The 26,067-nt window shown below is 46.7% G+C and overlaps 2 protein-coding genes and 1 long non-coding RNA gene across 4 annotated transcripts in view; 2 read left to right on the top strand and 1 right to left on the bottom strand.

Moving 5' to 3' along the window:
- The window catches only part of LOC135368366 (cuticlin-1-like), a 201,634-nt gene that overhangs the window by 94,309 nt on the left and 81,258 nt on the right, over window positions 1-26,067 (top strand). The window lies entirely within an intron of this gene.
- On the top strand, window positions 42-4,013 carry LOC135368359 (innexin inx2-like). The gene has a single exon (XM_064601567.1). It carries the CDS (start codon window positions 407-409, stop codon window positions 1,490-1,492), a length of 1,086 nt encoding a protein of 361 aa, XP_064457637.1. The 5' UTR covers window positions 42-406; the 3' UTR covers window positions 1,493-4,013.
- On the bottom strand, window positions 16,571-17,339 carry LOC135367815 (uncharacterized). The gene is made up of 2 exons (XR_010414529.1): window positions 17,142-17,339; window positions 16,571-16,907 (listed from the first exon to the last, which is right to left on the bottom strand). It is a non-coding gene; the product is annotated as an uncharacterized LOC135367815 (long non-coding RNA).

Genomic DNA, 26,067 nt, shown 5'->3' with positions numbered 1-26,067 from the left:
CCTTGTGTAAACGACCTCTCCCACGGACCACAAGGGGGGCATGGAAGCGTCTGTGAGGAGGAGTGTGTGCGCCGAAACGTCGGCGGACCGTGGATCCCCCTCCAAATGCCTGCTGTTCGTATCATAATATAGCCCATCTCTTCCCCCTCCGGGGTTTCTGTACAACGAAGCTTTTATACAACGCGCTCTCTCTGCTACTTCCCGTTGGTTGTGGGAGTCACGTGACGCAGTTACGTGCATTCGTTGGCGGCCGCGCGGTGCGAATGAGGCACGCTAGCCTGCTTTCGCTGTTACGATTCCGCATCCGACGGCGTACCGGGCGTCGCTCTGATTAGTTACCACGTTGGACCTGCGTGGTTGGCGTGCAACTTAGGATTTGTGGCGTGGGACTCGAACGAACAACGAAATGGATAAGATCTTCGGAGGACTGAAGAGCCTCATCAAGATCGAGACAATTGTCATCGACAACCATGTGTTCAGGCTTCACTACAAGGTGACAGTGGCTTTGTTAATCGCTTTCAGCATATTAGTCACCAGTCGGCAGTACATTGGTGACCCGATTGATTGCATTTCCAAGGACAGTGTGCCTAGTCGAATACTCGACACATTTTGCTGGATTCATTCAACGTTCAGCATCAAAGATGCATGGGACAAAAAGGTTGGCGTGCAGATCCCGTATCCCGGAGTTGACAAGTACACGCCTGGTGAACCGCGAGTGTACCATGGCTACTACCAGTGGGTTTGCTTCGTTCTGTTTCTACAAGGTGTCCTTTTCTATGTGCCACGTTACCTGTGGATGGCCTGCGAGGGCAACAAGGTGAAGACGATAGTCCTCGACTTGCATTCGCCCGTGTTATGCGACGATAAGCGACAGACGAACAGGAAACTTCTCTTGGAGTACTTCATGAACCACATGGGACATCATAAGATGTACACCTTCTATTATTTTCTCTGCGAGGTCCTCAACTTTGTCAATGTGATCGGTCAAATATACCTCATGGACGAGTTTCTCGGCGGTGAATTCTCGACGTACGGAACCAAAGTGCTCGAGTTCACCGACTGGGATTGGGACATCAGGTACGACCCAATGATTCGTGTGTTCCCACGACTTACCAAATGCACGTTTCACATGTACGGCACTTCCGGAGATGTGCAGAAGTACGATGCCATGTGCATCCTTCCGATCAACATCATTAACGAGAAGATTTACGTCTTCCTTTGGTTCTGGTTCGTCATCCTTTCCGTGCTGTCGGGGCTCACTATCGTGTACCGCTCGGTGCTGTTCCTCTGGCCGCCAGCGAGATTCCACGTATTGAAGTCAAGGGCGCGCCTCGCAAACTCGACCTACCTCGAACGCGTTCTGGAGCGCTGCAGCGTGGGTGAATGGTTTCTCCTGGATTTGCTCGCCAAGAACCTGGATCCCGTTCACTACAAAGATCTGATTTCGGACCTGGAAAAACGATTGGAAGGCAAGAGCATCGACCTGGTCTGACGGTGACACGCAATTAATCTCATTTCTTGTTGCGGTTACAGTTGAATTTTGTGAGGTCTTTGTTGCCAAGTGTTTTGTCTGTGAATTATGGATTTTGGTACCAACGTACGATCCGCCGCAAGTGTTTTCGCAGGGTAGATGGTTTAAGGGTACGTGCATGAACTGTTCCGGTACGCATTGGGAGCTGGTCCTCCGCGTTACGCACTTATACGTACATGGCCGGACGAATGCGCACTGTACTTATGGCATCCGTGTCGATTCTCGTGAACTGCTCGCTTTTTTTTTCTTTTTTTCTGTAAGTTGTTGGCTGGCATTCCCTGAAACGCAAACGACAAAACAGATGGATAGATAGGGAACGCTTCGTTTGATCCAAAAGGTGGAAGTGAAAAGTAAAGTAAAATTTTTACGTGGCCGAAGATGCTGCGCGATCGCTTCCGTGACAGAGAACGGCCCCTCCCGGCCTTGTATATGCCATATATAATTCTGGCCGGCATGGCAGACTAGTTGGCCCGCTTCCCATATTGCGTCACCCTCGTATTCCCCGTAGAGCGTTGCTGACGTAACTGAATAGTGAGGACTCAAGGCCATTAATTCTTTCAGCGATTTTATGGAATCGATTGGGTTTTATTTGTTTTTTTTTTGTTTTTTTCAAGTAATCTGGCAAAGGAAGAACAGCTTTAACGCAGTCATTGCACCCACACCAGATGCGCAACACAAAAGATCTACCTCCTGCTCTTTGTCAACCGCGTCGATCGGGAGGCACTTTTTTTGTGTGTGCGCGACCTCTCTCGTGTCCTTGGAACTTCCGACGAATCTTGGGGCCCGTACCTGGGAATTGCGAGTTCATGAGCACCTGGAAGAGCGGTACGGTTTGCGTCGGTGATGCAGTCGTTTCACGGGCATGCGAGTCACGCATGCTGTCATACGCGTTAGCGACATTTTTGGGTTGGTAGCATCATCTTTGCAGCGAAGGACTCGCATGGGTTTCGTCATGCTAAATTCTCTGAAGCACCTACGAGCGTAGACTGGTTAGAAGGATTATGCCATGAGAGAAGTGATGTAATATGCCACAGCTGCAGGCGATTATAATCACGGTCACGCTTCTGTGTGGGAGCGGTACGGGCCGTCGCTGCTGCGCTGTGGTCAGCGACGTGCGGAATTGTCTCTGTGTTCCTCTCGAAACCGTAAAATATCCGTTGCTGTGTCAGGGAAGCGCCTGCATAGCGGCTACAGTGACAAACTGTTGCAATAATCAACCGTCGGAACAACCTAAAGGCAATAATAAATTGCACTTCAGTGCTGCCATGCATCCCTATTTATATGCACAATCACCTTTCTTTGTATGTTCTTTGCTTCGAGAGTCTTAAATTCTCAGCTTATGTACGCGCAATTATGTTATATCAACTTGTGACGGTTCATGTGGGGAAACTGTCCAGCAATAACTCAGAACTGTATTGGGAGCATATCAGTGATTTTAGTTTGTGCTGCAACATTAGACATGCTCATGCCAAAAGCATCAAGGCATTTATCGTCACTCATCAAGTGTATCTTTGTATGTCTGTCGTTTATATGATATGCGTTATCAGACCTTTCGTATTTTTCAATATGCTGAGTAACGTCAGGAGTGTAAGTTTTTGTTTTACTTATTCATATACGTTAGGGACCAATCGTTTCATGTATATGTATTCTAGTTTCATTGTCATAGCCTTTGCACTGTTATACCAGGTGCAGCGCTCTTACACCATTATTTATTCAGTTCATCCGTGACATTTGCCATTGTGGCCATGCATGTTCTCACAAAGCATGTGCCAACCTTAATCAGTGGTGATCCGTCTTTGTGACACATGAATGCCCTTTAATAAGCCACCAAATGTTTTCATTCCTTGCGAGTTCTAATCCACTATGGGACCAACCTATGCATCAACATATCCAAATGAACCCGCAATGCTGTCTGCGGCAGTATGTTCTCTATTATTGAGACTTATATGTTTCACGGCCCACACGTACCTTGATCAATTATATTTGGCAATATAAATATAAGTCGACATTTGTAAAATTTTCTAGAGTTACTTCATCTTACATATGGCACATGTACTGCATGCCTCGAGGCTGCAGGTGATACAGATGTTAAGGAACACGTAAAAGTGTCGTTCCACAAGCCCACTCCAGAGACAATTATGTATGTACTGTGTGTATTGACTTGTTAGCTTTTGATACACCATTATTTGTACTATTGTACAACCCCTTTCCTGCCTTCATGCTCACCCATAGAACAAATCTCATTTCATCAATTTTTCTGTCATTCCTCATATGTTACGTGCGTGTGTGAATGATTAGACGACGTACCATGTCATTTGTGTACGAACATGTTTGTTCCGACAGGGAACATCCTTGATATCACAATTTACAGAGCTGCGTGTTGTATAGTAGGTACTTTCTGAAGACTTGTTACGGTTTTACACTTTTGGCACATTTTTTATACAGTAAAAGATCCTTGAAGAACAAGGAACTTGTTTCTGCACATGGTCTCGTGTCCTTATTTCATCGCAGGGTGTTCAGGGGGGAATGGCGTTTGACCCAGGACCTTACTTTTCGTTCACAGCTCGTAATTAGGGGTCGTCTTTGACATCCTTCGCAGTTGTTCCGGAAATGACGTGTGTAAAGCGCTTCACGCACCCCGGGCCAACGTTACCTACAAAACAATACCGGAACCTGAATCGCTTAAACGTGGTGTCGTCAATCATGACGGTACATCCGACGGCAGTATCCATGGCGACGAGCCACCGTCAACCGTATTGACAGCCTCTGTTTGAAATTGTCTGCGGTGATTGACCGAAGCAGACGACATTCTGACTGCATATGTCGACGTAGCGAAGGAGTGTGAGAAGGCATGAACTATGCTCATGTTCAGCCGAAGAACAGCACGTTTTAGTCTCTGGCTAAGCGTGTTCCTATTGGCTGCAAAAGCTAGCCGCATATCACTTTGCGTCGCGAGAAGTATTGTAGGAGCCTTACAGATGGCACCTGGTGGCGTTGCAGTATGATTCTTCCGGCGGAGTGACTCGGTTAGTGTTGACGGACTACATTCAGTGCTGCTCTTAGGTTGAAAATGGGTGTAGGTGGCGTTGGCTTTCTTGGCCACCTGTCGCGGCCACCGGTCCCTAATGCTAATCTGTGCAGCTGCTTAACAGACATTGTGGGTGGCAATGTTAAGGACACATGCTGTAATGTACATGATTACGTGTCGTGACGCAACAAAATTAATCTGACCTGTGCAAGAATTTAGCTTTTTTTGTACGATTAATTTGTTTAAGCTGCGACTAATCGGTTTATTGGGGTCGAAGAAAGGAGAGTGTTCCTTCTTTCTCTGCTGTGGCTTACTTTCTTGCTCATGCCTCCTCCAGTGCTTCGGGTTCTTGTTTTTTATGTCTTTGAAGGGAGTGATGTTCTGTTTCTGTTGTTTTCCATTGACACGAGCACTCTCGTTTTGACGACGGCTGATGTAGCACAGGTCCACAGGCACTTTTCAGGGGCCCTTCCCTGTCGAGTTTAGAAAGCCCCAGAGACATGTTGAGAAGCAAACGAGTGAATATTACTGCTCTATACTCGTTGCTAAGAAGGTGGTTCAGGTCCCGTACTCTTACTACAAAAAAGAAAAAAAGAAGGTGTAATTTATATGATCCTTTTTGGGACTAGATGCATTGCGGTAAGCATGAGTCCCAATACACCCGAACAACACGGAATATCCTCTGGATGTACGAATACTGTCCTAACGAATTTGTACGTCCGATGGGTATCCTCAACATATCCGTCGGACGTACGAATCCGTTAGGACAGTATTCGTACATCCAGAGGATACTCGGTGTTGTTAGGCAATGTGTGTCGTGCAGCGTGCATCACTTGTCGGGAGGGGAGTGTCATATAATGTTACCGAGCAGTCTTGTTTACCTTCGTGGTTCCGACTATAGATACTGCGAGCATGACAAAATGCAGGGATTGGGTTGCGTTTGACGTCATCAGCATGCTGCGTGTAACGCGCGGGTGTTGAATGTCACGAGCATGTGAAACAGCGGGTCAGCTGCTACGCAAGAAGCCAGCTAGTTGCATGCAACGTGGGGTGCTGTACGTGTGGTACTGGGGTAACCTCCTTCATGCGTATGAAAAAAAAGGGGGGGAATAAACATAACGGAAAAATACCTAACGGGTCAACTCAGCCGAAAGCCCGCGCCGATGCTCATACCTTCCAGATGAGATGTGCCCCGCTGCTGGGTATGCGATCCGATGACTCGTCCGACAATGTTTCATAAATTGAACGTGTGACACTTGAGCTGAAGATGACGTCAAGTATGCTCATGTACCCTTCCAACATATCTGTGGCGCAAAGAACAACAACAACGAATATAATGATGAGGGGAAATTTGTCACTGAGTTGTGTCCCATTATTCCCCAATACTGACGGGACTCTGTGAGATTTTACGTGACAATGAAGTGACGACGGATGAGAGATGCTGATGAGGCCATTTGTCTGAAGATTTGTTGGATTTTTTTTTTGTGAGCTTTATGGTCCTGCAGAAGAAGAATTAAAAATCAAGCAAAATCTCGCTCCATCCATTTTCTATGGCCCATCTCAATCATGAGCTGCCATTTTCTTCTATGTGTACTTCATTCAGTAGTAGTAGTAGCCATGCCCTATCCCTTTTGAGTCAGGGTGGGCTATGCTCGACGTCTGGTAGAAGGTTCGCCATAGCCTCTCATTTCACCACACACAGGTGGCGCCAACAGCCACTCGCACTCACTCATACAGAAGAAGAGGATTAAGGATTAGTGCATAGCGTCAGCATTGGCATGTCGCATCGTTATAGGCAGCGCCGCCCGTGATGTGAATCAGACACAAGAAAAATATGTCGGTGTTTGTGCGAGATAGGCCATTGAAAATGCATGGGGCGAGGTTTTGCTTGATATTTAATTTTCTTTCTACACGACCATAACGCTCACAAAAAAATCCAACAAAACTTCGGACAAATGGCTATCAGCCTGCAAAGTTTGGGGTGTGCCAAACCCAGTCTTCTACTTTTACGATGCGATCGAAATGTAACGTTCGCTAGACTAACCGTACAACTTGCTGCACGCTTCTAGCGGGACTTACAGAATAAAAGCAGCGTCCATTTATTTCTTTGTCTCAAGGCGAGCTAATAGTAGAGGTCGTTACACAGGTACAGTAGGGACCACTCTCTCCCTGCTGCAACAGGTGGCACGGTGGACACTTGAGGGTTCGAGGGAAACCCGATTACCCCATGCCCTAAATCAGGCAAGTGACACCCGGACGTTGCGCTGCTCAAAGTTAGGAAATGCACGGCCGGGACCGTTGCTTGTAAATTGGGGGCAGAGGGCGAGGAGTTGTCGCTGCTTCAAAAGTTTAAATCAGTTCAACCACGAACTGGAACTGTCCCTGTGTAGTGAGGACAGTATGGCAATCACCCACCGGCTCCAGGAACGATGTCAGGGAAGAATTCCTTCAAGTTCAGCATCATCGGGGATCCCGCATGACGAACCAAAACAGCAACAACTCTATTTTATGATTATGATAGTGGAGTTTCATAGAACCACCATTCAAACTCCAACAACTTTTTTTTTATCTTGTGCTCTCCCTTGAATGATGTGACGTCATCTGATTCCACCATTGGCTGACGAACGTCATCTACTGAGCCAACGCCCCCTAGATGAAGAAACCCTAGCTGCTTATAATACTTCATCTTTATGTTGTCTTCTTTCATCCAGACGATTCCAATAACACAGGCCTTTTGTGGCTACAACTGGCTGCACATACGGCTCGTGACGGCTCGTCTCCATAGTCATGGCCGTCGAAGCGCTGCCGTGATTGGTGGGCTCATATTGACTAACTTATAACCGGGTTCTGTTTCCAGGTGGTGTTGGCTGCGCTCGAACTCGTATCAGTGAGCGGAGATATTCGTGACTAATAATTATTGGAAGCAGAACGTCAATAGATTTTCATTTGAACTAAACATCATATGGGGCATCGCGACATTTCATGACACTATCTTTGTTGCATAGGTGCAGTCGAAGCCTCCGAACTTTTGAAAGTAACCTGTCGTGAGTGAATGTTAAGACCCTCAGGAGGAGGGCCGCTGATATTTCGAACAGAGACCGTTCTCTCTCTGAAAGAAGAAGAAGAAGAAAAAAAATACAGAAGAACAGTTCCTGTTCGAAATATCGGTGGCTCTGAGGCCTTTCTCGTATAGCATTTCCTCTCCGAATCGCTCGATTTCCAAACCTACTGCCGTCGTGGTTGAAGGCTTACTCTCATAAATGTAAACCAGCAAGTAGGTCTGTTACCCTAAAATGCCCCAAGAGCATGTAAGTGTCCCGTTACGGATTATGATCTTACCCGCTTGTGGCAAAGCGGTAGCAACAGTGCAAGAAGCGGTACGCGAGATGTCAAAAGTCAAGGTGTCACGTTTCACTTTCTGCGATGATTGACTGCCGTGTGAACCATACCGTCCCGCAGAGTCGCTGGGTATGTCACAATACAAGCGTGGTGATGCAGTGCCTTGACGAAGCGTCGACAACTGATCGTTGGCATTTATCCACCTATTGTGTACAAGCGCCTGGGACAATAGGAAGGTCACCATGGCAAAATAGCTGCAAACATCACTCTTCCTTTATTGCTTCAGAGATTGATTTCTCGATGATTACCCAACGTGATATGCGTGCTGCTAGCAACACGCTGGATAGGCTGACATTTTCACACGGACGCATGCGCGAAAAGCACGACAATTGAGACCGCTCTGTCTATTATGTCTTGGCGATCTGTAGCACACGATGCGTCGGTTGACGTGTCCGCTTTCTGTTTCCTGGGTTACCGGTACGAACCCGACTGGAGACACCCACAACTGGGTGGCATGGTGCAATTTGCTAAGACATGTCGACGACACTTGCCCCCCGACGTAGGGTCACGAATTAGCGGGTACCACGAACTTAGTACTGAATCTGTTTGCTATTAAGTACCACGAATTACCACAAATTACCGGGGCAGCCGCCCAGAGCGCTCTTCCAAAGAGGGGGCGCCGAAAAGCAAACAAACAACTTTATTTTAATGATTATGATTGGGGAGTCGGGGGACAGGGCTGTCGGTGCAACGTGGGTTTCACCGTTTCACCTTTTATTTATTCATGTATTTATGGTGTTCCAGGGCTTATTAACATATTAGAGTGTGGAGGGGCAGTAACAACAGGTACAAGTATGAACATACAGAAAATACTGAGAGGAAATGAGAGGAGAAAGACAAAACAACTATGCCACGTAAAGGTGGTCACACACAGAAGTGCGTATTCCTGGTTACAGCTCATCTGCATGTCAGAATTTGGCTATTTATATCCCAAAGTTTCAGGGTAAAAAAAGAAAAAGAAAAGAAAGAAAGGAAAAAGCGAGGGTGGAATCAAGTGTTGATTGCATCCAATTCTGATGTCTTGCATTTTCCTAAAGATGTCTAATTAAAAAGTTAAGTAAGGAATTTTACGTAATTAGTCATCCAATAGTTACATGCGCTTTCCCACAGGCTGTCCGGCTTGCCGCAATAACCCACCCGCAAAACCGACATCATGTAGCTTTTTTATATACATAACATAACGTATTAAAATGAACACCCATAATGAGGGGTCAGTAATATATGAAATAGAGCCGGGAAGATGGCCGCATTCCAAGAAAGCTTTGCGCATAGGAAATGGCTGAAATGTATGTGTTAGTGGTGCAAAAGGGAACGTCAACCTTCTTTGCATGGTGCAGCCGTCACGAAATAAGAGAACGTCGGGGGTTTCTTTCATGCATATATAGTTCCTGTAAACACTGTAGTATGTAACATGTAACGTTCCAGTCTCCGAAACCGACTTCCTGGTCCGGACACTAGGCGTAACTTTATTGTTTTTCCCCATGTCCCGTGCCTTTCCTCGTCCTCGTCTTTCCTACGTTACATAACATTTATGCGACCGAATAAATTATCAGCTATATGTGCATTGCTGGACACGAAAAACACACTTTTAAAGCCTGTGATTTTCTTTCCTTCTTTTTTTTTTTTTTTTTTTTTTTACTACGTATAGGTACTGGGGTAGCCTCCCCCTTTTTTTCTCCTTCTTCTGTTCATCATCACCAGCAAATCTTATGCAGATTTTTGTTTTCCTTTTCTGGCTAATGTGTAATTTTCAGGGAGTGGTCCTAAGGGGATGGGTCACGGTCTTCACGGCTTCACGGTCAACTTTTCTCACGGCTGAAGTTGTCCTCGCGGGACGGCGCTGTCGAAAGGACGGCGCACAGTCATCGTTAATTCATACCGGAAATTGTGCGGCTTGTTAGAATTTTTGTAACCTGAAGTCACCGGGGGAAGTGAAAGAGGAGGTTAGGAAAGGAAATTTAGGGTTTTTTAACTAATATTCTTTAAACGGAGAAATAGTGATGGTACCTCGTCCAGTTCTGCTGGTTCTTCATAACGTCCTTGCGCTGTCCTTGCGCCTTCAACCGGTTCAGGTGCGGTCGATGAACGTGAGTCAAGTTTTCTTGTGAATTGTGTGACTCGTCTCTACCTTCATTAGAGCCGTTACGGGCCATACAGTCATTTACTGTATTTGAGCGAAAAGAAAAAGCACTTCATTCCTATTTCATAAGCTGATGTCCAGAGTTAGCGAGGACAGCGGTCGATGTTTTATTGAACCGCTTAACTCACTCGTGCTACAAGAAGGTACTATAAAAATGTATTCAAAAATACGATACTAAATATTGAAGGGAGAACGCGGTTGGGATGCAGTACAGATACGCAGAAAGGGAAGTAATTAGAGTATAGAGGAGGTTACCGTTTTTTTAGTCGCTTACATTATTGGCTGTCGTAGGAGCAGCATTTCACAGTGTTCTTCAGTCAGCCTTCCTTCCTCTTTTCCTTTAAAAATAATCTAGTTGGTCAATATGTTTCTTCTTTTACAATATACATCGAAATGAAGAAAAAGACAACGGAAGCAAGGTTAACCTTGCTTCCGTTGAGAGTGGCTGGTTTGTCCCTTCAGATGACGCACCCTGGAAGTCGCTGAGGAGGCGTGTTAGCTTAGCTCAATTGGTAGAGCCCTGGACCGGCAATCCAGAAGATGTGGGTTCGACTCCTACAGCTGGCTAACCTTTTCAGTGGCTTTCATCTTTCAAGGTTAACCTCGTTGTGAAATTGGACATAGTATGAAGACAAACAGACAAACTAAAGGTATTTAGACTATCCAACAGGAAATACCAAAGAAAAACAAAAGTCTTTGAAATGAGGTACAAATAGGTTTCCGTAAAATTGCTGAGCAATGTACTAAAATTCTCTTAAAAGTCTTTAAGGAAATTGTGTGTGTGTTTTTTTTTTAGTACGACACTCAAGACACGTATAAGTATGCCACCAGTGGATATATATATATATATATGTCTTTCTGAGAGAGACGTCTGCAAGATGCACTGTGTCCTCTGTAGCAGGCCTCTGTACAAGTACCGCCCTGCAAGTAGACTCCGGGCATTCCCTCTCCCGGACTTACCCCTCGAATTCCGAGAACCCAGAGGGGTGCATCTCTCCGAATCCTATTATCTTTGTGCGCCTTTTACTATACCATATAGAGCCGCTTGGGATGGGGCAGCGTCTGCTAAAAACGAACGCTGGCCTCAGGGAGAGAGCGCAGACGGGTGATGAGGATAAAGGGCAGTGTTCGCATATTTCTCGGTATTTCTTCAGCCACTTGGAGAGGAAGGGCTATGCACAGTCTATACACAGAAGATGGTTGACTCTGAGATAATCGTATGAGAGCAAAGCCCTTGCTTGGTTTATCAGTTCTTTCATGCTCACGTCTTGTCTGCTTGCAGAGGAAGCGGGTGGTGCATGATCTGTGTGCGGACTGTGCAGTCTTATCAGATACGTGCTGTCGCAGCTACTCACTTTCGTTTGCTGTTGGGCTCCAACGAGTGATGTGTCGTTTATTCCAGATATACGGCGAGATAGCACTGTTAGACAAACGCCACTAGACGAAACGCAGATATTGCGCGCATTCTGGAAAATCAGCACTAGGTCCTAAAGGAACCATGATTATACCCAGCTATTCTTACCGCGAAGTCTACACGTTATACTAATACGAATCAACTAAAGCTGTATAATTCTAGCTCCTCTTCATATTTTTCTTTCATATCAATATCCGATCCAATTCTAGAACAGATGCTTTTGAGTGCAAGTTTTTCCCTCGCACCATATCCGAATGCAACGCGCAGCCCGTTAACACAGCTGCATTAACCTCAGTTATGCGTAAAGTTTAATAGAATATGTTTAATGAAATGCGTTGTCGTGTTAAAGTAGTACGGTATGACATCATGGCGGTTGTATTAATGTGGTCTGTATTTCCTACAAGCTACAAGCTCTGCCATCGTTTCTATCACAGTCAGAGATCAGAAAGGGACCGATTTTTTAAATTTTTTTTTTGCTAGATCTGGGGTAGCTTAGCTTGTCCCGCGGAGAGCGGGCTCACATCTCCACATTTTTCTTCTTCTACCATCAGCATCATCATTGTACTATAATCGCCCGTTAGCTGTTGTGTCGATAGGACTTTTCCGTCAGAGAAATCTATACCTTCTATCAATATGGAATTTCAAGTTGCTGGCCCTTAATTCTTCGGAGATATGCCTGAAGTGACGTGGGTAATACCTGTTTATGGCACGGAGGCCAGAACCCGAATGCCAGCTGCCCCCTAGCAGCTGCTCCCCCCACGAGACTCCCCCGTCTTCATTTTCAACATCGCTGCCGGTGGAACTGCGGCGCCACTACGATTTCCCCCCCTTCGTACGAGGGCTTAGGACGTAGGGCTTAGGGCGTAGGAGGGCGAGACTGAAGGCGACAGCGAACAGTGCCCAACAGAAGAGAGACAGGAAGAATAAAGACACGCCTTTCGTGCATATCTCCCAAGACTAGGGAACTGTTACTAACAGCTATAGTCTGCACCAGCTTGGCAAGCAACTTTACCTGGAAGGCGGCTGTTGAAGAAAAATCAGCGAGTGGTCGGTGGCGGGTTTCGAAAATACGTATACGTGTTCAGAATATTTTATCAAAGAACACAAGTAACTGCTCAGATTACAATTTGCTTTTAACTAACACAATAACAACGTAGATGTTCTGCGTGCAAACTATCGTTACAAGAATGTCAAACTGTTAAAAATATCTACAATCTATACCATTCGCATGTACACGTATATCAGGCAAAATTCGACTGAAAAATTAGTTGTGATTATTTACACTACTTATATGGTCTGAATATGCTGGAATGTTGTATTAGTCATAAAGGGGCACTAAAGCCTAAAAATTGCTTCTCGCGGATTGAAATGTGCAGTTACCTTGACACGAACACAGACGGAACGAAATTCATTCGTTGGGTCGTTCGCGATTTATGCGCGAAAGAAACTGCAATTTACGCTTTCACTTTTCCTTCTTAAGAAGGCCGACAAAACGGAGCGCGATCTGATTGGTCGCCTCGAAAGTTGTGTCCAATCATCGCGGGATATCGTTTGAGGAAACCAATCCGAGGCTTATCCTCATTGTCGCACGTCTCGAGAAGGATAGGGAGAATGAAAGTAAATTGCGGTTTCATTAGCTCACAGCGACGAACAACGCAACCGATGATTGACTGATTGGGAAATAAATGAAACATGCGGAGATATGAGGCCAAACAAAATCGCGTCAGGCTACTCCATAACTCGTGAATATACACTCTAAGAAAAAAGGGTGTGAAAAGGTAACCTCTATAGTTACCACCTAGGTCAACATAGCGTCTGATAAAGGGTGTAAAAGGGTGGTAAGAGCAATTATCATATACCCAAATTGCTACAAAAAGGCGTACGCCCCCTCGCTCACCGAATCAGAAGCAGTAACCCTAAGGCACAGTTCAGGCACAACATATGCGACAACTATTACATCCTAAAAGGTGTAACAGCTCCACCCTCTTTTTCCAAGAGTGTAGAAAAGAAATTGACGAATTCCTTTTGTATTTGTGTCAAGGTAACAGCATCTTCGTCGAAGAGAAATCTTTGCTCTTAGTGCCATTTTAACGGACGTCTCTCAACACCTGCAACCGCATTTTCCCATTTTCTCCACGGCACATCACGGCCTTCCTGACAAAAAAAAAAAAAAGAAAAAAAAAAGAAAACAGAAAGGAAAAAAAAAAAAAAAAAGAGAAAGCCAACCCCGTAGTTCCGTGCCTCCAGGTCTTACACAGTGCGTTCATCCTGAAGCATCCGGTACACTCTTGTGTCTAGTTCATGAATGCCTTCGAACCGGAAGTGGGCAGGGGCTGGCCACTACACTTTTTTGTTGCACCAGCCAGGTGTGCGCACTTCGGGGGTTCGCGACGTCACCGCAGAACGACTGCGTGGGCATGATGCAATATTCAGCCATCTTTACACTTGTCGTCGCCGGTGAATGCACACAGCGTTCCAGTGATGACATGATTGCATAAGCATATGATGTCATATTTAGTCACCGTTGCATTTGTGTCCGTGTATAAACGTGTCAGGGTCCTTATTGTTGCCATTAGTTGTGCCAGTTGATGTTTCTGCGAACCGTAACTCCAACCACCAATGTCAATTTGTCGATTGCATCGTCACATTCATTGTAATTTGATCGATTTGAGTGCCAAAAATAAAAGAAAAGCACCAAGGTACTGAATTCGTCGCTCGAAGAATTGTGGTATTCTCGTAACTAGCCCTCCTTAAATATTAGTTCAAGTTCAAGCTTTTTTTTTTCCTCGGCTGGCACAAAATTAATGCCACACAGATTTTGGACAGCGTAATCGTATACAATATATATATAATAAATAATAATAATAAGATCCTGTGCGCTCTACAATGTAGAAAGAAAAGTCGCCACGGTCAAGCATTCGATTCTAATGCGACAGGCAGGTTAGAAATGCTGTTATTGGCAGCTCTTATACCTGGCTCTTATAACTGGTAGCTCGTTGTCTTTTATAACTGATAAAATTGCGTTTGAATTCCTATGTTAAGAATGTATACAGCACGCAGTTTTTTTTTTTTTTTCTTGTGCAACGCCGCACTACGAGAGCTGACGCTGGTTTTTCATCAGGCTAGCAAAAGCTCAAGTATGTATACACATTTTAACTGATTAAATAGACCTACAGCGTCATGTTACAGACGTTACACAAATACAGGGCAGCTTTTCGCGTCCTAGAACACATATACTTCTGAATTCGGGAAAGAGGTGCAGAACGCATAACTTTTTCGAATTTCCCGAATTAAAGTTCGAATTTCCCGAACCTTTGCGAATTCAAACATCGGCAAGTCCGTGGCATTGCTAATCTAGACACTTATGTTTTCGTGTTTTTGAAAATCTGGGGGATAAAAGGTGGGGTTTTATTTAAGCTATAGTCAGTAGGAACAGCCGATATTCGCGTGGAAGACAAAGAATAAAACAATGAATAAATAAATAAACGCGCTTCTAGCATTTCAGAAGTTCAGATAAACACGAAATGCTGAGCGGCTGCGCTGGACGCACACTGCATGCTTAGGACTTTGGCAAATTCGTTTTAAGAGTTTTTCGGGCTTTATTCTGAGTGACGATGATGAAAGCCGTGAGATGAAAAACTGTTTTAGCAGGTTTAATTCTAAAGCACAAGACTTTATGCATATACCCCGCGTATTTATGGAGCTTATAAATGATTGTGTTATTCTTTATTTTGCAGGTAAGTGATAGGCAGCTTCATCAGTTCAGGTGTCGGACATCAGGGTGGACGTGACAGAGCGAACGAACTTCAAAGGGGTATATTTTGCACGCTGTTATGCTCCTTTCTTTGCGCCGTTTTCCCACTCGCTCCTCGCAAACGAGAAGGCTCGACCGCTTTCCAGAAATCGTTCCGAGAGAGGTCGCTTTCGTCTCCAACCAAATCTGTATTAGAAGCTTCTCTTCTATAGAAACACTTCTTGTGCGCATGTCCTTTACAAGCAGCGGACACGTCACAGAGATGTGATGATTTCAATTCAATTGAAGTCAATTTATTTTTCATCTCATGGAATAGAATAGAAGTAGAAAGACAAATCTGGAAACGGGGTAGGTCGCGCTGGTGCGACCAGCTGTTCCATGACGCTTGATGACGTGACTTGATGACCCAAAGATGTGGAAGATGAAAATTCATGTAACATTCAGGACAGTATTGGTGGTGTATACCAGGGGTGCTCAAACTCCGTGAGCGCAAGGGACACCTGTGTTGGCATAGCAGGGTCGACATGCCCAGGGATCGTGGGCGTTCTTTCCAGGGGGGGAGGGGGGGAGGGTAGAATGTTTGTGGTGGTCGTGAATCATAATTCGTTGCAACGGCAATGTTTACCTGCTGAAGCCAGGGGGAGCAACGCCCCCCCCCCCCGTACGTATATGAGTTATGAACTCATATACGTATTACGTGCAGCCAAACAGCTTCGGCTTCTTTTTCATTCATATATCACTTGCTTTGCACCGGGACTCTCAGTCCGTGAGGATCTCATCCTGACGGGAGGACGTCACGTTCTACGTGACCTTCTGGCGCAACCCCTTTCAAACGTTGCGCTGCTGACGAAGGCCAATGAGACCGTAACAGCTGTCCTAGTGCTGGTATGGTGACATTTAAAGAATTATGGAAGGCACGACAAACGTTTTCCTTTTTTTTCTTTTTTTTTACCACTTGGTATGAACATGCTACTTTCAGGAACTGTTACGCAAGATATTTCTTGATAAGCGCGCACTCGAAATTTTGCGAAATCTCCGCCATGACAGCAGGTCCATCGAAGTTTGGTTCCGGTTTTCTTTCGCTGCCATATGCTATTTTGAGGGGTTTCTCAACGTTGAAAACATGGGAGTTACTTGAATATGGTACAAATAATATTCACACGACGACAATAACATGAAATGTACTGTGAATGCAATGTGCTTGAAGTTGGACAGTCAAACCAGAGGGACCTTCTTTTTGGTTCGGCTCGCGGCAGTGGCGTTTCCCAGCGGAAGACGTCATGTGAATGAACCTCATACGTGCATACATTTCATTACGCGTAGCCAAAGAGCTTTAATTTCTTTGTTTCCTCATAAAGACAGAGAAGGTATTCTTTTTCTTCCCAGCAGGAGATTCAAGGATTGTGTGCTCGTAGGGGAGGTTCGTACGCACAGCTGTACTCGCGTACAGGACATCACGCAGGGATCTGTGTACAGTTTGTACAGATCTATGTATGTCACATCTTATAGGAGTACTGAGCTGCCTCTACAAGGAACAGCCTTTTTCGTTTTCCTTCTTAAAATCTGTCCTGTGCACCGATACAGCGCACTTGCTGGATACTTGCGGACTTCTCCGTTTGGAGCAAATGGTTTGGAGCAGATCTGCAATGAATAATGAACAACGTGTAGCAAGCACAAATCCGCCTGCGCACACACAAACACACGCACGCACGCACAGAGAGGCAGGGGTAAAAAAGAAAAAAAGGAAGTGCTGAAGTGTGCAGAAGTGTTGTGTCCGTACTATTAAGTACTATCCGTGCTATTAAGTTAACTGCGTACGCCAGTGCGAGGGGTTCCTCCTCCAATGAGCGCACGCGGTTGTCCAAAAGAGCTTACATGTGAAGCGCCCATCGCAAGTCCTTTGGAGAGAAGTGCTCATCAACCACTTTGGAGGCAAAAAAAGAAAGAAATTTAACTGGTCACGTGAGCTCATTCCAGCTGACATGTCGAAAGCGTGTGCGAGGCCCACGACCCACGATGAGATGGCAGGCATTCGGGCAGGCCAGAGGCCGTACGGGCCATGCACTCTACGCACTGGCGGGCACGTTGTGCCGCCTGGCGAATAATGGGCGCGAATAAACCTGCGAGACTTCTATATTCTCCCGATAGGCGCCACGCCGCGCGCTCTCCAGGCCATTACGCGTGCGCGGCGCCAATTTCTGCCGCGAAGCGCGCATACAACACCCTGTACGCGCGAAGTTCGAGTTCCGCGCCAGGCCAGAACAGCAGGAAGGCGCTCCGTGCTCATGAACGCGGGAAAGTCGTTGATGCTCGCTGCTCATGTGCTGCTGTTGTCCTTCGGTTATGGTGTTGCCTAATAGACCCAGGGCTCACGAGGGGTTGCTCATACCATATCGCTTCGTTTCCGCGTGAACGTAACCACGTGAACCATATACGGATACAACCACCATATAAACCATGTCCCATCACTGCACAATTTTATTTACGAGAACGCCCTGAAAAACCGGTATGCGCGGAGCTGCAAAACCAAGGAGACGCGGCACGATCCTGCTGCCGCGTCGTCGAAAGAAAATGAGCTCTCAATCGCTGCTAAAAACGTGTCGCTACGGATATGGCGCGGGACTGCCCAGAAACACTGTTAGATACACTTCGGCCGAGCAGGTCGCACAACTAGCTATGTAAGACGGGTAGTCTTATAGTGGTCCATATAGGTCCTTATAGTAGTCCATATATTACGGGTAGTCTGCGCGCCACTCCGTGGCGCGCAGACTACCCTGCCGTGTGTGGCGCAGAATAGGTGCGACATATGCGCGCAGCGTCCCGCGCATGCATGTGCCAATGTGTCCGTGCACATTAACGTTCGTGTACCGAAATGTCTGTACCAGAATGTCCTGTACCGAAATGTCCGTATACCTAGTAGAAGTTGTAAACAAAAATGTTTCGTCGCCCATTATCCTCCTGCCCGATTATGACCGTTTCAAATAAAGGAGGAATAACATGGAATGAGACTCGTAAACATCAAGTGTAGGCTCGCTTACGTGCGTGTTTTGTAGATTGGTGATATTTTATATGGCTAATGTAATCAATCAATCAATGCACCACACTTTTTATGTTAAAACACAGCAGTTTGCTTTGCGAAAACATTCTGTCTGCATAGTGTATTAGTGTGGGAAACCCAAAGCAATATCACCAGGTCAATATAATTTTATAGAAATAAGTGCGGGAGAACGAAACGTAACACTTGGACTTTCGCGTGCTGGTGTCGAAAAGCTCGCCTTGGTCGGACCTGCCCTTTTTTCTCTAGCTAGCTTGACATTGGCAACCCGCACATGATCCCTGCACCTCAATAGTCAAGAAGGTCACACTTGTTTATGGAACTACACAATTCCGCGGAGAAGTAACTCGTAACAGAGGTATTGGTTACAGCTTTCACCTTGCTGTTTTACCCGGATGTTTGTGTGGCGCCATCTACATGCAACAAAATCGTGAATCGAAGATGGCTCCTCGGTGATATCCCCTCTAAATGGTGCTTTCTTTGCGAAACAAGGCTGCCTTGGATGCCTCTATAATGACTCAGGTCCACCTCGGAGTTCTAATCGAAAGACGCACAAAACCACTGATCCTGCCTACTTCATACTCTCCCTCATCTTCTTGTCATCATCATCTCATCATCAGATATAGTCACGACGCAGTCAACAACAGCAAGCTTTTAATGGTGGTGGTGGTGGTGACGAAAAACCGGCAGCAAGCTGTTACCACCACCACTTCTAGAACCAATCGCAGTTAAAACCGCTCGTGGTGGTTTGTAGGGTGTCTCATCCTTTCCAGTCGGTATCGAAACTATTGTGTCATTTTATTCCTCGCGGACCACTGACCACGGTTTCGAAAATCCCACGAGAAATGGTGGCGTAGTTTGACTGTTATTCGATGGAACACGTGACAAGAGCAGACGCCGGACGTTGAGAGTACGTCGGAGTTCCCTCTCTGGAAGCGCGAGAAACCGCCATTCTCTATACGCCACCAATTAGAGCACGGCCCTCAGAAAAGGGATACCGCGGCCGTGCGGGCTTCTGGACGGTCTGGACTTTTCTCCTCTGCAGTGTTTCCAGGTTACTTACTGGAAATTCAGGAGATCAGCACCAGAAAATTCAGTGGAATTCAGTAGATGTACTAAAAACAACTTTATTGCAAAGGAAAGGGGCGAAACGATCCTCCGCGACTTGATATGACGTGATGCATATATGATGAATAAAATGTATTTATTATTTGATGTACAGAGTAAAGACGCGTTTCACACCGTCGTTCGCGGACGCGCTCTCGCTTATACAGAGATGTGTACCATAGTTTCTACTAAGTCAGCATTCACAGTGAAGTTATAGCAGTTCTTGTCTACCCCCATCAGTCGCTTGGTGTGCAGCAGTCCAGGGATAGTTTCTGTCGAAAGCTTGTTTCGCTGCGTCTTTTTCACGAGGTAGGTTGATGTCAGAAAGCATCCGCTCCACGCACGCGCTTGACTGCGGCAAGCAGAGGGAGCTTGCAACCAAGTTCCTGACGTCGCAAACAAACTCATCGGAACTTGTTTTCCCGTTAGCTGCGTTAACGGAGGGGGATAAAGTGACCGAGTGTCCTGTGGAATATATGAAATTTGTTTTACTTGGGCAGCCGCTCGCATCTTTATGGTGACTGCCCGCAGCTGCCACATCACACGTAGACCACTCAATATGTTACAACAACCATTTTGTATAGCACTCAGATAGTGCTCCCAGCGCGAATGCCATGAATTTCCCGCTGGTACATATGCGAACTACGATGCAGCTAAGTAAAACCACGTTTCAGGCAAGAAATTCGATAGCAGTCAGATTTCTTTGATTGCATTTTGATCTTTCTTTTAAACATTTCAGCAATGGAATGGAATGGTACCGTGATATTACACGTAAGGTCTGTCTGCCCAGTGTGGCGACATGTTGCACGTGCTCAGGATAGGACTGTGGATAATTTGGACCACCTGGGGTTCTTTTCACATGCGCCGGAAATCTCCGACACACGGTTCTAGAACCAATGTTTACCTCCCCCCCATTGCTACCACCCTCAGCCGGGATCGAACCCGCGATCTTGAGCTCGGCAGTAGACCGACTTGAGCAGTAGTCCGACTTGAAATTTCACTAGATCTGGCAACACTTCTCCTCTGAGCGCCGCCCAGTGCCTAGAATTCAGTATTTTAGGCACCATTCTTCCGTCGAACGAAGGAAGCCGCGTCCCCGAGTTGCCCGGCCAGAACTGGCGGAGCCCGCTAGTTGTGGCGGAAGACATCTGAACGATATCGTTGGTTCATGTTTGTCGTTTTTCACTGTGTATACAAAACAAAGGCATGTGACAAAGACTCTTCGCTACTTGAAACGAATTTACAAAAACGAACGCGGGTTACTGTTCACGATAAAGGCGCTAAATGACACGCAAATGAAAGGACCACAACACCTAAATCACTGTACTGCAACGAGCGCGACGACGTAAACAGTGCTTGAAGCCATGGAAACCACAAAGCCACAAAGCACCAAGTCCGCAAAACTCTGCAGCTAGTTTGAGATCAAGAACTTCAAAAGGCGTTTTGCCCTCAATACGTATCACAAACCTACGATTTCGCATAATATTCGGGTGTTTGCACCATCGTGGTTTGCACTCTTTGCTGTTGACATTCGCACATTAGGCTTGGCTTGGACCGGGGTTGGATGGCTTGGATTAAATCTGTAATCTACTTTGATCCAACCAATGATCCAACATCCGACTTTGAGCACAATGTGTCCAGACACGTTACATAGTTTGCCCCATGTACGGAGGAGAAATTTCTGAGTAATTGTGGGACGTCTCATGGCTGCCGCACGCGTTTGACGCGGTGAATAGGGAGAAAGGGGAAATGCATGGGAAGATGGCGACTTACGCCCACCTGCCTGTTAAGGAGTGATGTCACGCCGATGTCGTTGCCGCCGGAGCATCTGCACCTACAACAACAACAACGACAATCATTGAGAACTGATGATGACATGGGGTGTTTCCCCATGGTAGCAACAGGATCCTACCCCGCTTCACACAGGTTAATATGAACTACTGGTTAGCACGACACGAAGACTGGTCAGAGTTCTGTTTGGAGCTCTTCGATGAGGCCAGTGGCTTGCACGAAAGCAAAAAGGAAGCGAAGAGCCGGGACTGATGCGCAAGGGAGCTCCATGGACCAAGTACTTTGCACAAGCTGAATGGTCTATGGTCGAGGAGCTCAAGTTGGCGTCGAAACACCCGGCGTTCGCACGTGTACCGGTCACACTCCTCGACGATATAGGGAATTGTAGCTGGGGTGTGGCAAGCCGGGCACAGCGCCGCGGTACTGTAACCCAGCTTAACCCGGAACACAGGGGTGAAGGCGACGTTGAGTCGTAGACGCTGCAGAAATGACGTAAAGCTGTGAGGGAAGCCACCTTGCATCTTAAATGATAACGACGGGTCCACTGCATGGAGGAGAGACCATACGGCTCTGGAGATACGGTGGGCCGCAGCAGCCGCCAAATCTGCCTCCTCGTTGCCCTGAATGCCAGTGTGGCCGAGGACCCGCTGTAGGGTCAACCGGTGTCCCTGTTCCCCAAGAACATTGAGCGACGAAAGGATACTCACTACCACTGGGGTTGAAGCCTATGCTTCCTAGCAGGGCTGATTTTGAGTCAGTGTACATCACCCAGGAGCGAGGAGTGTAGTTCAAGACAGACTTTAGAAATAGCAAGATGGCATAAAGCCCCGAAGAAGTCTACGAAATCGATGTGACAGGCGAAACCCACATGATATTGACTCTTCCGGTATGACAAGGGCAGCGGAGGAGCCATTCCAACGTAGACGAATCCGCGTTCAAGAAGTTGTTGATGGCGTCCTGTTCTTTGCAACCGGTGTTGAATTGCTGGTCGGGACTTTCCGCCAGTCCAGGTACATACATCGTCTGCTTTGCCCCCCCCCACCCCACCCCCCACCCCAAGAAACTCCCATGCCTCCCTTGAAAAAAAAAAAAAAAAATATATATATATATATATATATATATATATATATATATATATATATATATGGGAACGTTCACGGGCGAGGTATAAACCCACGTCAAGCTCTGACGTCAGAAGCGGAGCGCTATACGGCCTTTCCCATTGGTAGTCGTAAGCACGTGACTTCTCTCGCGCTGCCTTATTGGCGGAGACGCCCACAGTCGTGTCAGAGCCCGATGAGTTTCGGTATTCGCGGCGCCCATCTTCCGCACTCGTCTATTATCCCCTCTGCTGTTCACGTCATGCAGGTTCACACCAATGCATATGATTGTATTTCACATTTATTTCGCGTAACGGGGGACCAAGTGTTGGAACCCACGCTGCGCGTCAAGGCAGGAAAACAGACAATAGTGTAGCCGGAAAACAAAGCGTTAGCACATGTGTCGCAGTCCCAGGCGGCACGCAGGTGTTGACGTCCGGCCTTTGAACCCTAGTTGGCGTGACGAAATGGAACAGCTACGCGCTATGTGAAAATGAGGCCGTCAATGTACAGGTCGGTAACCTCTGGGACACAGAAGAGTGTGCGCTTAGGTGGTGTTCATATTTGGTGGGGCACGAAACAGGCTGCGTCCTCATTCGAGAGATTCACGACTTGTTGTTAGAATCTCAACGGTACTCCCACGCCTGCCACGGTCAGGGATTTGCACAGGATTTCCATCTCTGAAGGGGTGTTGCGATTCCGTAGGCGTGTATTGGGATAGGGGTGGTACTTCCGAACTTTTTTGGCCCTTCTGATCAGAATCATTTCAAAACACTGACATTCTGGACTTTCTGTCAGGGATTTGTGGGCGCACTTTGAAACGTCTTTGGAGGGTGATAGGAGGACCGTAGGGGATCGAGCGAGAGCGGGAAAGTCCTTTTGCTAGGGCCTCTAATGTACTTGGGATTCTGTTTCACGAGGATACGGTGGAAGGAAAAAAAAAGACGAAGGTGCCCCAACTATACCGCGATATTCATCATGGGGGCAGCGCTTAAGGATGCACATGACACTCAATCCTATGAAGGCCAACTTTTTTAGGCCACAGACCGAAAAGCATGTACGCAGGTATTGCGGAAATTGCCATGGGTGCCAGGTAACGGACAAAAGCGCGACGGACAGGGTACCAATCACAACGCTCACGAGACCCGACTATTCGTTCTAGGTACCTGACCTCGACCGATTTGCATATCAAGTAGTGACGATAGAGCGGGAGACGTACGCGGTCAGATGGAGTGCGGAGAAATTTGACCACTGATTGTTGATTGATTGATTGTTTGAGAAACAACGATGGCATTCGACCCCATTGCAACCCCAATCAACCTCAACCAATCCCAATCAACCTCAACCAATCCCAATCAACCCCCTTGGCAGCGACGTAGCCAGAAAATATTGCGGGACGGGTTCTATGGGTACTACACGGGGAGGAGGACTTCCCCCAGTTTCCCTCTCCCAAGTACACTACCAAGGGTACTGTTTGGGGGGGGGAAGGTTGAATACCTAGAACCCCCTCTGGCTACGCCCACATGCCCACATGCACGACATCCCAGGGACCCAAGCTTGCACGTTGGGCCCACGTCCCAAACGCTTTGTCGTGTCGTCGGTTAGGATGGGGTTAGGGAAAGTCAAGAATGCTGACGGCTAGGGTGTGCGATCGAAAGTCACTGACTCGCACCTTTTCATTGAATAGTTTCTTCTCTTTGCAGTGCCTGTTTTTTGTTTGATTTTTTTTTCTGTTTTGGTCACCAGTGTTTTCTTGCTTACTTCATTACGAAAGCCTCGCCCTGCGTGCAAACAACAACAACAACAACAGATAAATTAATGATGATTGGGAAAATTCGCCGCATAAGGTGCGGCTCCCTTCCCCAAGGCACAATGGGCAGGATGAGATGCGTCCTGATGCGTTCAAAGATGGCAGCGTAGATGTGCAAAGTGGCTGTCTGTTATGCTTCAAATTTTGGTAACAGTTAGTAACTGCACGACGCTGTACCCTGAGTTTTCCTTTTTTGTTCTTTTACTGTATCATCACCGTTTGTACCTTGTATAGTGACCCCTGTTGTTGTTGTTACTTGTGGCCCAACTCTGCCTCACAGTGACCGAAAGGAAGGAGGTGTGAGGCTTATGGGCTCTGGTTTCAGAAACCTAAGGTTACTGCAGACACGGCTACGTCCCTCTGAGCCACTGTAAGGGTACACTGATTGTGTGACCGTGGGAACGGGATTGCCGAGCTGCTTCGAGATACAAGACGCCGTTTTGTATGCCGGAGCCACAGGTCACTTCGGCGTCAGGTAACATGAACGGCGGTGCCACCAGAATACCTGGGATCTGATCAACATGTCGCACCCCCATAGTTCTTGGTCACTATACGCTGTGAGATGCGTTTGCGACTAGCACATTCGTTGCTGTCTGCGCTGCTTTCATCCCATGTCATTATGATTTTTTTTCATCATTTATATTTGTTGTTGTATGTTCGTCCTGGCGTCGGCACATCGGCTTTTCCCCTTATTTACTTGACGTTCATTGTTTCTCGGGTATAGAGGACTTGTATGTTTGTGTCGTCCTTAGATGAAGCTCGCCTCGGCTCATTAAATCATCCCTTTGGGCTTGATGGTGATAGACTTTCATAACGTAAAAGTGCTAAAAACAGGACGAACACAACTGACACTGAGCGAGCACAACAACTGACTGACAACGAGCACAACACTGAGCGCTCATGTTGTGTGTGTCTTGTGTTCAGTGGCGTAGCTAGACCTCCAAGGTAGGGGGGCTCGATATGAAAACTGTCCCCCCCCCCCCCCGCTGATCCTGTGTGCGACAACACAAACATACCTGTGCACACTTCAAACTGAGGATGAAAAAAAAAAAAAGGAACGAAAATAGTTGATTTGGACGTTCACAATACGGTTACATGTATAGGCTGTCATGACCAATGAGGTGGTGTCACGAGATTGGAAGTATTTTGAAGAGCTCATGCTTTGAAAAACCATTCAAGGGTGCTGCTTAGATAGACGCCATGAAATGCAAGACCTTTCGCGATCGTCACACTGGTCCCCCCCATATGTTATGTTCTCCTTGGATTTGCATGATTTGTGTGGGTCGGTCTGTGGCAGGTAGGGGGGCTTGAGCCCCCCCCACCCCCCATCCCCCCCGTGGCTACGCCACTGCTTGTGTTCGTCCTGTTTTTAGCGCTTTTACGTTATGAAAATGATCGCCTCGGCTACTTGTCGTTACTTTCATTTGGCATGAGATTTTCTGCGCGGATGTCCTCTTCTCCTTTTATCTGTTACTTTGTGGACTGTCAATGTCGATTCTGCGTGAACTGTCATTACAGTAAATCAGTATCCATATGGGATTCATGATCGCGTCTCCACATAATTTCTCTGGAGATTTACTGGCAATGTGATGGCTTTCAAAGTGGAAAGGACCACTTCACCTATGTGGGACAGGTGTAACAGACTATCGCTTGCACATTTGCATACCATGCGGTCAAGGTGTTGCGCAAATGGAGTAACGGTCTCACAAAGAATCGGATCTGAAAACACCGAATCTGATGTCGGTGTAGCCGCTTCGTGCTGCGGAAGGTTGTCGCGTGCGCCAAAAGTTTCGTGTAGACTGCAATAATGCTACTCTGCCAGGACATTGTACACTTGAGCAGTTCTCTCCCAGTGGACGTATGAAGGCCTAGAATTTAGGACGCTTTCTTTGCGTAAGGAAGTTGCCTTAGGGGCCACTGTAGTGCCTTATGTCCAAC

This window comes from Ornithodoros turicata, chromosome 9, assembly GCF_037126465.1.
Source record: "Ornithodoros turicata isolate Travis chromosome 9, ASM3712646v1, whole genome shotgun sequence".
Lineage (NCBI taxonomy): Eukaryota > Metazoa > Arthropoda > Arachnida > Ixodida > Argasidae > Ornithodoros > Ornithodoros turicata.
Note: the sequence above shows the minus strand (reverse complement) of the source record. Positions and strands in the feature narration are given on the sequence as shown.